Below are 13,595 nucleotides of genomic sequence, written 5' to 3' on the forward strand. Positions count from 1 at the left end.
AAATAGATGTATCTGTTGTCGTGAAGAATACGTTTTGTGGGAAGTACAGTTTATAGAGTAGCCTGCGCATGTTCGACGATTATTCGACGGTCGTTGCGCTCGCATAAATTAGCCAGTGCCTTTGCTTTGAGGAAAGAAATCATAAACCCTTGCACTTAATTTCATAAGAAAGAATAAAGATCGAAACTGTTGTGCTCCTTCAAAAACCTCTTCATCGTAGATAAAACCTCACTCAATCAAACTTGGGACAAGTAGCGCGTGTGACTTCTCTGTCAGAAGACGATCATGGATAATTTGAAAAATCTTCTCGATTTTAAATCGTTTTGCGGGTTGGTAAAATTACGGCTTAGTAAACGACTTAATTTTAAATTGGCGAAGGGTTTGATGTTGCTCCGGTGGAGACGAGCGCTTATATGTATGCATTTTTAAGCGTCTCAAATCAGGACATTATATTAATAGTCTCGAGTTTATTTTTAAACAGAGTGGTTTGAATCGTTCTATTTGTTCTTGCATTGAAATGGCTTATTTATAACCAGCAGAACACTAATGGAGTGCATGCTTTGAAACACGTTTGACATTTTTTTACAAAAAAGTATATATTTAAGCAGTCTAGACTGATGATTACGAAAGGTGATCGTGCAACCCTGCCACTTCGCAACGTTTCTGAGATTTTTACCAGCAAATTAAAAAACGCAGCCCACTGAGTGAGATCCTGGTGCCTCAAAAGGGTAACTTAGAAAATTTCCGGCGAGCATCTCCATCATTTTTGCATGCAATCACCCCACTACCCAACCACCGTTCCTGTGAAAGTTTTATGTGCAATACTTAATTTCCCGTTCACCCGAGTTAACCTCAAGCTTAATACCCTTTAACAACAAAAGAAAGGCATAAATTCATTCTCCAAGACTGTGAATAAACCGTGATCAATGTTTTTTAAGAAATTTTCTTCCAAGTAAAACTGTAAACTTGGCCCGACTTTTTCGGCAAGTTTAAGGCCACTTCTTTCCCACCAGTCTGTAGCCAAACCACTTTCTAACCATTTTTACGACAAGTACAGTACATTTAAGGAAGGCCAGGCCACAGTTGCATGGTGGATTTACAATTCATACCAACACCTTTATTGGATTTTCGAATAGCGGCACTAAATGCTGGTGACACTGCCCCTTTAATACTCTACACGCCTTTTCCATTTAACTTGCAGTCAAGTACAGATAAAAAAAAAAACTAACTATAATCGAACTTTATTGAAAACTGTTTTACGAGTAGTTTTTGCCAACTGTAACGAGGTAGTGTTGTCGAACGTGTTACTGAGAAATAACAACAATCTGGACTCAACATTGAAAGTAATGTTCTTAATAAAAATAATCTGTCTAACACTACATGGGGCATGCTGAGTGTAGCTGCTCCCCGCAACTGCTTCAGCTGTTCTAACTGTGCTGTATGTCGTCAGATGGTCTCTACAAGATGGCTTCATCTTCTGTTTCTCTTGCATTGTCAACATTGACATAGCTGGCCTCAGTAAAGGACTGAAGGTTTATATAGCCCTGGAATAAACATCAATAATACAACAAGTATTTCAGACGTTCTCTTTCAGTTGCATTCTAGTTTAAGAATATGATATTCCAGCAAAAATTGAAAATATAGATATTTCGTTCTTACAGCTCTCACGAAAATACTTTGGATGCCCACGTCACTTTAATGCTTGAGTACCCCATTCCATCCCCCTCCCCTCCCCTCCCCTCTCCTAGCCACAGTGAAGGAAATTTGTGAACGCGCGCAAAAAATGAAAAATATAATTTGCGACAAGAGTTTGCTATAATTTTGAAATGGAAACGTTTTAAAAGTAGGATGCTTAAAGTGCCTCAGTATTGCACATACGTAGATAATAATAATGCACCGAGATAATAATAATAATAATAATAATAATAATAATAATAATAATAATAATAATTTTTTTATTCAGCTCATAGTAAAGCTTACAGTTTTGTTCGTATTCTTAATAAAATAGAAATAAGGTATTACAGGAATTTGTAGTTAATTAGGTATTGAGCTGGGGAGCTAAATGAACCGGTAGGTTCATTTAGTGAAATGTATTTCTGTCCTTCAAATAGGTTGTTGCGTTCTCAAGGCCAGAAGGTTAAAGGAGCTCGGTTACGGAAAACTCATCTGCCAGTTCTTTCAAGTTTGTCAGTCGTAATCTGTCTTAAACTTCGTGATACGAAACCATCCTTGGTTATTTCCGGGTTTTGATTACTCCTTTGTTGTTTTCCTACATTACACATCTATTCCTTTGAGCTTTCCTTCAATTTGGAAGTAATCGGAAAAATGACTTAAAATATCGTGACATTGCTCCTTTAAGATAGTTTGGCCATGTCGGTCGAATAGGTCAGGAAAGACTTTATAAAGTTTTATTGGAATGGAGGCCTGAGAACGCCAAGCGAAGAAGGGGAAGGTGTCCCACTCGGTGGAGAGACACCGTTGAGAGGGATGCCAACTTAGCTGCCGGAATGGATCAAGATCTGGAGTTCATGGCAGCAGACAGAGCACAATGGCGGGGCATGCTCACACTATTGGTGTTATAACACCGTGTTAAGATGATGACAATGAATAGGTTCTTGCGAAGCCGTCAACAGTCAAGCGCTGTTTTAACCAAGTCATAATTGCAGTTACCCGTACTGGACTAAAAATACACAGATAACCTTCATACCGTTTGCTGTTTTTCAATTTTTTCCAGTGTGTCCTGTAAGGACTTGAACGTTGGTCTCTGTTGAGGATCTTCGTTCCAACATGACAACATGACTGCATGCCTAAAAGTTAAAAAATGAAAAAAAAAAACCAGGTAGTATACTTACACTGTCTTTGGGTCAATATGGAACCCTGTAAAGTGATGACCTTAGTACCGTTGCCAATTATGAAGCCACTGATGTCTAAACTTGACTTTGGTGGTTTGAAGATTTTAAGAACGAGAAGTTAAGATTTGCATTAATTTTGTATGGTAAGAAGTTGTGGGAGACGAGGTGTCATTAAAATTATTTCGTTGGTTCGAACAGTCCAGGTTCGAGCCTTGGCCAGGGTCACTGTGTTGCGTTCTTGGGCAAGACACTTTACTCCCACAGTGCCTCTCTCCACCCAGGTGTATAAATGGGTACTGGTGAATTTTAATGCTTGGGTGGGGGTGGTGGATGGGGGAAACCGGAAGTTTCGGTTGGAATGCAAATGGTAAGGTTGATTTTCCGGGAATTCTAGTTGGAACTAGTGGACAACGTTCAGAGGTTGTCCTGTGATTTCAGTTGGAATGAACCGACTGGAATTTCCTTACCATTTGTACGGTTTCCCTTTTCCAGTCTCCTATCAACGGAAAACAATAACAAGAAACCGTATAATAAATGATAAGTGTCATTTCTTCCGGTTGGTTGGCTGATTTCATCCCATCATTTTCCTTAAGCTTCCGGCAAATGGTAAGCAACCTTAGTCACTTAATGCTACAGACACCGGGATAAGCTCCGGCGGTATGGAACACTTGGCCCAACGCAGACTCCTTTTGGAAGAAGGTGCTGTATGGTGTTGCCGTTCGGCGGGTTTCTATATACTTACAGATCTTTGTCGACGTGCTTTGGGCGTCGCATTCTGAATCCTCTCCCAAGCAAATCAGCAATGTCACGTGTTTTAATTCCCGCATATGGATCAGCACCTAAACAGAGACATAGTAAACCTTATGCAAAAACAGTTGTCATTCATTTCTATTGTATTGTCAGGTTTCTTAAAACGCTGTTGGCGACACATGAAAATATATGGAGTAATATGCTACAACAAAAAGTTTCAGTGGTTTTGGTTAAAAGGCTGCAGATTTGTGCCTCATTCAAATCTAAGAGATTTGTATGGAAAAAGCCACCCTGGCCTGCCTAGCTTCGTTTTCATGTTTTTTTGGCCATATATATGTCCCTGTAACTTCCCATTAGATAGCCTTTAAACTTCATACACTGATTTACTTTTACTTGATCTTTATTCAAATAAAAGTCATTTAATTTTGGGATCAGGGGCCCCCCCACCTAACAACCCACTATCGTGGGCAAAATGTTGGGGGGAGGGGGGGGCGCCAGACTTAATTGATCCTAATTTTGTTGACAAATGACTCCTCTGGGAGCCAAAATTTAACGGCAGCCATGTTTGCATGTTGCAAAAAAAATAGAATTTTGTTACTGGACGGAAACGTCTACGAAAAGTTAGATTTGGAATAATTTGCTATCAACATTCTAGTCACAGCTTACCTAGAGTAAAAATTTCGTACATGACGACCCCGTAACTCCACCTGAAGAAAGATTCAGGTACACTAATTGTTAAGTTGAATTGAACAATAGTGTAATATTAACATGACAATAGTAACAACAAAATATTTCTTCTCACACGTCGCTTTGAGTAGTGTAGACACCATACAGAAGTGCTTCGTAAGCGGTCCACTTGGCTGGCACACGTCCCTTATGATAGATCAGAAGAGACATAATGCAGTTGAATTAATGTTGAAAAGAAGCACCTTTTTCGTAGCAGAGTTAAAACTAAAAATTTGACCTAATTTATCTGGTTCGAAGATGTAAGGTTTGAAAAGCAGGAAATATGAGTGAAAAAAAATCATACTGTTCTTTTAGCTTGCTTAGTACAGCTGAATCCCGATAACTCGAACTTTCAAAGGAAATTGAATTAGGTTCGAGTTACCGGGGATCGATTCGAGTTATCGAGGGCAAAATTAGTAAGAAAATTACCTGGAGGGGAATCGAAAAAGGTTCGAGTTAGCAGGATTCAACTGTAGAAGCGTATTATATCTTTATCTTTTTTAAGCAATAGAGACAATTGACAAAAAAAAAAATCGCTTACCCCAGCTCTCATTGTATAAATTTCGTTTTCACGCACTTGTCTAGCCATTCCAAAGTCTGTAATTTTGCAAACATTTCCTTCTGCTACCAGCACATTGCGAGCAGCCAAATCACGATGAACCACCTTGGAATTCATAAAATCATTGTTATTGTGTAAAAATAGAAAACTTCTAAATAACGCGATAAAGTTGAACATATTTTAAAACTTATTGTAAGCACTTAAAGTGACGTCTGGAAAATTAAATTCTGACAGTATTTCACTTCATTTTATACTATTTTATAGTGGAATCCAGATTTCTCGAACCACCATGGGGAACGAAAATTGCTTTGAGAAATCGGGAGTAAAAATTGCAATGTTTGACTGAGGGAAGGGCAACAACTGTTGGCTCAAGTCATCGGGAGTTGCGAGAAATCGAGGGTTCGGGGAATCGAGTTTCCACTGTATTTGTATATAATGCCCGGTGATAGTTACCTTGTGTTGGGAGAGAAAATTCATTCCATTGGCAATCTGCCATGCAAACATCATCATCTTTTTGGCAGTTACTCGGGTCAGCTTCCCAGTTGTCTGATAATATGTGTCAGGGAGACCTCGGCTCTTTAGAAGATAGCCCAGCAAATCACCATGAGAAGCAAACTCCACTATCACCAGAGGATAAGCTGTCATAAAGTGAGAGAAGAAAAATGAACTTTTATTGGTTGCCTTTTTTGGGAGGCGGGCGTGGCGTTGCCTGCAGGCCTTTTTCTTCAATATGACCTGAAAAAACAGAATGTAATGGTCACCATAAGAGCAAAATGTACCTGAAGTAGTGACACAGCCTAGAAGCTTCACAACGTGTCGATGATGGGGAAGCTTTTTCATGATCGACAGTTCTGATAACAAGTCTTGCCGATCAGATTCCCAAGCGTCATCTAAAGAGGAGGATAAATACAGACAAACGGGTGCTCTGCTGAGATAGTATAGACTGATGTGATCATATGGTTTAGAATGAGCTGCTCTGGACCCGAAAACTGCAACGTTAAAACGTTCTTAAGTTTCAAAACAAAATCGCATTCTCGCTACCACATGAGCGTTTACTTCCCTCGCGCTTCGCGCTCACGCTCGCTTAGCTCGCCCATTCTCTCGCTTTTTTGCGTTGAAAAATAGAGAGGCTGTGGACAGTCTTCTAAATGTTAATCTTAAGTGAACTTTTTTCTGACAGTTTATTCTTTTCAATTTTTGTGAACTTGATAATGGAGTCATGACGACTCCGAAACGTCGTTCGTTATTACCGTTTATTTTTACTTGCCTATGTGTATCTAAACCGTTGCTTATATATAGTTTCACTTGCAAATTCAACCACACGGTTCTGGTTTGAAGTATTTTTTTCCAACGGTCCACAGTTTTTCCATACATTTGTGCAGCACACTAAAATTTCTGTTTGAATCAGGTAAACGCCTTTTTTAAACGGCTGTTTATCCGCTCTTTTCACTTATTATATGCATGACGGAAAATTTGTTCACTGCTTACAAACCTTTGAGCATCTTAATTGCGACCACAGTCCAACCAACTTTACCAGCAATCTCAAAAGCAAGTCCTTTGGCAACTTGTCCAAATGCTCCCTGACCAAAAATCTCAAGGACCTCAAGTTTTTCTTTTGGAAACTCCCATGAGTATGAACGGGGAGCCCTGGGCACCAGAGCAGGCGCAGTCTCAGTTTCGTGGAGGAAATTAGAATCTGTTGATTTATTGTCGTCAGCTTCGGTATGCTGTTTGTTGAATATAAAAATGATGATCATGATGATGATGATGACGATGACGAAAGTTAATCTCTTGTTTTAATTAGTTTTGATTTTCGCCTTTTAATTCTATGCTCTTGAAATCTGAGAATTCCGTGTTACAAATATACATTGTAACATGTAATTATACCCCTTGTAAATTATCTTCAGCAAATTGTCTGTTTGATATTGCAAGGCTAAATTAGACCTCAATATAAAAAAAATTAGACCTCAATTCAAAGGTTATTAAAACTCTGATTATTTTTACCTCTTCCGGTGCTGAGATAAACTCCACTACAACGTCTCTCCGCCTACAGATAAACATTTTAATGATTGATTATAATTAACTGTTATTTAGAAAAACGCTGGTAACAAACGTTATTTTTAATTACTAATTAACGAAAGGTGTGCGTTAACTGACTAAATAAAGCCATCACAAAGCTAACATGAGCGCCTGAAAAAGTGCAAGCGCGGGAAAAAATTAGTGGAGCCAAATGATAATTGGCTTAATTTCAGGTTTTTTCCCTATTAGTTAATATTATACTTGACTTATTCTACAAATTGTCACGATCCGCATGCATACCTGATCAGGAAGTCATTGTTATCTTGTCCGTACATAACAGATATCTTGCGATATTAGTTGCCACGATTTACCTGACGTCTTGTAAAACTCTTTCGTGTCAAATTGTTGAATAATAAAACAATTATCCTGCTCAATCTTGCGGAACTGATCGTCTGATTTTAGCCCACTCGGCCAACGGCCTCATCGATCGGCTAAGTATCAAGCGATATTCTGCGCGATTTCGCAGGACAACTGTTTAGAATTCGCCTTGACTCCGTAAACCGATAGAATTCCCGTGTACAGTGAGAACCCGGCAACAATTCCTCTCTTTTAAGTGTCTTTATCGATCATTCTATATACATTTTACCACTAATATAATATAGAATGATGTGTAAGTACCACCAATACAAGAAAAGAAATAAAAACTATATTTGTAAATACAAAAGAAACAGTAAAATTAATCTTACCTTTCTTGAAGGTTTCGCCCTGTGACAACAAAGAAAACAAGAAGGTATGCTATTCTAAAATATTTCAAATGTATCTACATCTAATAACCTATTTATCTCAGAGTGTTGTACATTCCTTCAAACCTGTACGGTAAAATGGGAACACTTATATTATGTCCTCACAGTCAAAGACATGAAAACTACAGCTGACAAAGTTTATTTTCACACACACTAGCTATATAAAGTAGATCAGAGTAGAGTAGAGTAGAGTAGAGTAGAGTAGAGTAGAGTAGAGTAGAGTAGAGTAGAGTAGAGTAGAGTAGAGTAGAGTAGAGTAGAGTAGAGTAGAGTAGGGTAGGGTAGGGTAGGGTAGGGTAGGGTAGGGTAGGGTAGGGTAGGGTAGGGTAGCGTAGAGTAGGGTAGGGTAGGGTAGGGTAGGGTAGGGTAGGGTAGGGTAGGGTAGAGTAGAGTAGAGTAGAGTAGAGTAGAGTAGAGTAGAGTAGAGTAGAGTAAAGTAGAGTAGAGTAGAGTAGAGTAGAGTAGAGTAGAGTAGAGTAGAGTAGAGTAGAGTAGAGTAGAGTAGAGTAGAGTAGAGTAGGGTAGGGTAGAGTAGGGTAGAGTAGAGTAGAGTAGAGTAGAGTAGAGTAGAGTAGAGTAGAGTAGAGTAGAGTAGAGTAGAGTAGAGTAGAGTAGAGTAGAGTAGGGTAGGGTAGAGTAGAGTAGAGTAGAGTAGAGTAGAGTAGAGTAGAGTAGAGTAGAGTAGAGTAGAGTAGAGTAGAGTAGAGTAGAGTAGAGTAGAGTAGAGTAGAGTAGAGTAGAGTAGAGTAGAGTAGGGTAGGGTAGGGTAGGGTAGGGTAGGGTAGGGTAGGGTAGGGTAGGGTAGGGTAGGGTAGGGTAGTGTAGGGTAGAGTAGAGTAGAGTAGAGTAGAGTAGAGTAGAGTAGAGTAGAGTAGAGTAGAGTAGAGTAGAGTAGAGTAGAGCTAGTAGAGTAGAGTAGAGTAGAGTAGAGTAGAGTAGAGTAGAGTAGAGTAGAGTAGAGTAGAGTAGAGTAGAGTAGAGTAGAGTAGAGTAGAGTAGAGTGAGAGTAGAGGTAGAGTAGAGTAGGGTAGGGTAGGGTAGGGTAGGGTAGGGTAGGGGTAGAGTAGAGTAGAGTAGAGTAGGAGTGAGAGTAGAGTAGAGTAGAGTGAGAGTGAGAGTAGAGTAGGAGTAGGGTAGAGTAGAGTAGAGTAGAGTAGAGTAGGAGTAGAGTGAGAGTAGAGGTAGAGTAGAGTAGAGGTGAGAGTAGAGGTGAGAGTAGAGTAGAGTGAGAGTAGAGTAGAGTAGAGTGAGAGTAGAGGTAGAGGTAGAGTAGAGTAGAGGTAGAGGTAGAGGTAGAGTAGAGTAGAGTAGGAGTAGAGTAGAGTAGAGTAGAGTAGAGGTAGAGTAGAGTAGAGGTAGAGTAGAGTAGAGTAGAGTAGAGTAGAGTAGAGTAGAGTAGAGTAGAGTAGAGTAGAGTAGAGTAGAGTGAGAGTAGAGTAGAGTAGAGTAGAGTAGAGTAGAGTAGAGTAGAGTAGAGTAGAGTAGAGTAGAGTAGAGTAGAGTAGAGTAGAGTAGAGTAGAGTAGAGTAGAGTAGAGTAGAGTAGAGTAGAGTAGAGTAGAGTAGAGTAGAGTAGAGTAGAGTAGAGTAGAGTAGAGTAGAGTAGAGTAGAGTAGAGTAGAGTAGAGTAGAGTAGAGTAGAGTAGAGTAGGAGTAGAGTAGAGTAGAGTAGAGTAAAGGTCGAGTCGAGTCGAGTCGAGTAGAATATCTGAATAGTGGAGAGGAGTAGAGCCGGAGTAACTAGCCAGGGAGTTTGCTGTAGTTTTACTTGACGCACGCACATAAGTGTTGTCCGTTTTCCTTCTCAACAACGTAACCATAAACAATAAGTGAGAGAATTGTTGTTAATTTACCCTGCTGTTCTTTTAGTTTCCATACTTTGCAGTAAAACGCAATTATGATGACAATAATGGCGATGATGATGACGACAACTGATGATGTCACTGCTGAAATCAGGGCAACCCGGTCAGCTTTCGTCGAATGAGTGGGATTATCTTTATCCGAGAGCTTTGGGTTCACTGTATTGACAAAAAGGCTCGTGTAAGCTAGCTAGTATTTATAAAAAGAAGCGAAGCCTACTTTTAAGATTCAGAGTCGAAGTCGCCAGTCTGTATGTAGTTTGTTACCTTTCAGTGAAGAAAAGCCACCTCTCTCTATATTTCGTGTCTGAGTTGGTGGTATACTGGTTAATCCCATCAAGCCTTAATACAAAAAAAATGGTAAAAACGATACAAATACAGTATTAAATAACAATACTGACAGCTGTAAGTGATTCAGGGTAAAATAAGATGTATCGATACGAATTGTTTGTTCTGAAATTGCTAAAAAATTAACAAATTTCGCGCCATGCAAATCAGCAATATGTGCGCTTAATTGACCAAATATGGCATGCTTTATTCCTTAGTAAAACCTACGTCATCGATAACTTCACATTTGAAAAGATATATAATCTCTTACTTAATAATAAATTGTAATTCACTTTTGATTATAAAATAAATATATCAAACGTTTCTTTTTAATTTGTGTATACTAACCAGTGTTTGGATGCGGCTCGTCAGACAATTCGCCATGAGTAGGCAATTGGGTTGTTGCTGAAATAAAAAGAATGAAAATTTTAAAATAAAGAACAGTAATTGCCAACAGTGAGCAACATCTACCATCTCTTTACAATGTCAGTGCAATGACTAGCAGTCCTAGCAGGCAGGCGATGAGAATACAGAAACTTATCAACTGGGGGCCGGAAAAGAAAATAGTTTACACCAAATTCTCAGAACATTACAAGCATCAAATTGTTTTTTTTTTACTATACGGTTTATCAAATGTATTCAAAAAAGGTGTAGCTATAAAATTACTACAATGTCGAACAAAGAAGTAAAGAAACAAAACCAGCCAAAAAACATGCAATGGCATTTATTTTAGTTACCTTGGACCTCAAGGTAGCTGGAAGTAAAGACAAATACTGCTTTGTAGGACTCTTTAAAACAAACCAGAAGATAAAATTCCCTGTGGTCTTCAAAGGAGATATTTTTCATTATAAATGAAAACAACAAATCCGTGAAGTTTCCAGTCCAGGTTATTCGTTCCTTGTACTTCAATTTTTCATCACTTTGAAATGGTTGAACATGAGTTTTATTTTCTACGCGTGCCACAAACAATTCCACAAAACTTTGATCTTCTTTGTTCCAAATAGCAAGGTAGGCTCTGATTGGTTTCATTTCCTTTAAAGACGGACCGTTTTTTTGGAATTTCCATTCCAAGATGGCACTTTCTCCAAAGTGAGCATATTGCCTCGCTGTTTTGTTGGTAAGTTCTTTATGACTTGCATTAACTAAAAATGAGAAAAGAAAAAAAATTGATGAAAATCTGGATGGCCAGACAAGCAAGAAGCAATTTGCGAAAAGAAGCCTGAAAAAATTCAGGGCTTTAACGGGATTATATATATTTGAACCCGTTACCTCCGCAATACCAGTGCGATGCTCTACCAGCTTGATAACATTACATCACATCACTTTATTTACCTTCGGATTTGAAGAGTAGCTTATACAGCTAAAATCTCCGAGCATTTCACAGTAAGCACCGGGAAACGGGCAAAGACCAGACCACAACACCGGGAACTCCATGCCCTACTCTTTACGATAAGTGTGTGGGTTCTTTTACGTCCCCTGCTGACCATAACACTGAAGATGCGAGAGACGGGGCCTACGACAATTATAACTACACGAGTCTAATTGAAGACAACTGAAATAACATTAGAAATGAATAGGTCACATCCTATGAAGTTTGATTTCGACTTTCTCACCTAGTGTCACGTGTGTTAGGCACGAAATAGCGAAACACTATTTGTCCCCTAATCATTTGAATCACTTCAAACAAGAATATTGCTTTCACAACAATTGTAATCAGTATCAATGCGCACAGTTTATGTATCTAAGAACATGTTAATGCGCTCATTACCTGCTACGTTGACTTTCAAATAAGACTTTCGGTGCACTACTGTGACAGCGTCATTTTCAGGAACAGCCACTTTTAAACTTATACGATACACTAGGGCATCTGAACTTCTCACGTTGTGAATCACAAATGACAACTTTCCCTGGCCCGCATTGCCTGTCCATTCAACCCGTCCTCTGTCGCGTGGTGAAGGAATCGCGATCCCTCCGGCACGGTGTTTCAGACTTAGAAGGGGCGTCCTTGAGGCTACCGAATGTAAGACGAGCCACCAGTAAACTCTGTCTAAAGTGTGATTACTTGGGGCGTGGCAAAACCACGCCAGGGTTACATTACAGCCCAAAACTGTTATCAAAGATGATGAACCAGAAAGTGGTTCGACTTTGTAACGCGGGATAAATACTGGAAAATAAAAGACGAAATTTATTGTCATACATAAATAAAAACAATCCATAATATCCCTAACAAGATATCGGAGAAGCTATATATATAGTAGAGGATTGTGAGGGGGGGAGGAGGGAAGACGGGAATCTAAACTGCCTTTTACTCCCAGTTCCTCCCCCCCCCTCCCCCCTCTCTTAGTGGTTCCCGCCTCTCGGTTTTTTGTCTATTACAAAATATTCGCAGGTCGCAAACTTTTTCTCTATTTGCCCCCTCTACTCCCGGGTTCCCGTCCCCCTGTGCCCCCGGGTTCCCGTCCCCCTGTGCCCTCCACAATGCAAGTAAATCATCATTAGCAGCAGTATGGGATATTGCTAGTCCCCCTGGGGGGATGCTAGTACGTTGAATAAACACGGGAGAAGAATACAATGGAAGCTCGATATAACGAAGGGCCAAGGGACTGGCAAAATATGTTCGCTATAACGAAGTTTCGTTATATCGAGGTTCTTTTCCCTTTATTTTACTATTACTGGGGCGTAGAATATCGTTCGTTATCGAGGACTTCGCTATATAGAGGTTCGTTAAATCGAGGTTTCACTGTATTACATTTAGGTTCTTAGGTGAAAATGCCACTGTAACAATTTAATTACAATTATCTGATTACACACTCAATGATTGAGTGAATTTAAAATCAAACAAAAAATTCAAACAATTATTTTCTAAAGATTCTTTGATCAGAGAGTAAATGATGCTCGTTTTCCAAAATTTCGCGTAGATTCTGTGTGGTCTTCTCTTTAGGTTAACCAATTAAATATAAAAGGGTTCCATTGTTTTTCTATTCCATTTTTTTTGTATTGTTTTTCAGTGAATACATCTAGTCTCTTGTTTATTTAAACATCAATTGAATGCCGAATACGCCCTGACCGACAATTCAGGAAAGAAATGTCTATTCGGAAACACTAATTTCCGTTTTTGGTAAGCAACGGAAATATTATCATTTCTCTTTTCTTAAAAGAATACAACAATAGCGATAAAAATATACCGCTCTTCAGAGAGGGGCGAAAGCCTAGATTAATCTTGCTATCAGAAAAATACGACTGCAGGTCGGGAGATAATGAAGAAATTCACCTTTGGGCAAAACACAATACGATTATTTTGCCCTAAAAATATGTCCAATATCTGAAGCAAAATAAGACATCTCGGAAGGAAGAAAAGCTTATTCGAAGCCGGAAACATTCTCCGTTTTCTAGTGAAAACGTGCAGTTTGTACGTGTTAAAAAGGAGTCGCGCGCCGGATTAATTAACTTTTCACTCCGATTATACCCTCAAAATCGAAGGACACGACTTCGAAAACGCCAAAGAGGCAACAACAAGGTTAAAAGGCTGGCTGGCTAAAAAAACCCATGAATATTTCGAAAGACGAACTTGTAATTGAAAAATGCAGGTTTAAAATTTCAAGAATTGTTTTTGACCGGCCATCTTTGATGTAATTTTCTTTAATTGGGCAACAAGACTCCCTACACTCGGTGGGCTCTGAGTAGCTCATTAGACTGGTTTT

General features: G+C 39.2%; 1 protein-coding gene across 1 annotated transcript; it reads right to left on the reverse strand.

The window, feature by feature from the left end:
• Positions 1-471: 471 nt before the first annotated feature.
• LOC144662086 (proto-oncogene tyrosine-protein kinase receptor Ret-like) lies at positions 472-11,794 on the reverse strand. Its single transcript, XM_078522827.1, has 16 exons — positions 11,663-11,794; positions 10,632-11,036; positions 10,243-10,299; positions 9,835-9,909; positions 9,562-9,726; positions 7,653-7,671; positions 6,892-6,934; positions 6,380-6,614; positions 5,667-5,777; positions 5,341-5,525; positions 4,870-4,992; positions 4,405-4,475; positions 4,269-4,309; positions 3,595-3,691; positions 2,708-2,807; positions 472-1,544 (listed from the first exon to the last, which is right to left on the reverse strand). Exons 2-16 carry the CDS (start codon positions 10,921-10,923, stop codon positions 1,458-1,460), a joined length of 1,701 nt encoding a protein of 566 aa, XP_078378953.1. The 5' UTR covers positions 10,924-11,036; positions 11,663-11,794; the 3' UTR covers positions 472-1,457.
• Between the last annotated feature and the right edge of the window lie 1,801 nt (positions 11,795-13,595).

The sequence above is a fragment of the Oculina patagonica genome, chromosome 8, assembly GCF_052425735.1.
Source record: "Oculina patagonica isolate OP01 chromosome 8, crgOcupat, whole genome shotgun sequence".
NCBI lineage: Eukaryota > Metazoa > Cnidaria > Anthozoa > Scleractinia > Oculinidae > Oculina > Oculina patagonica.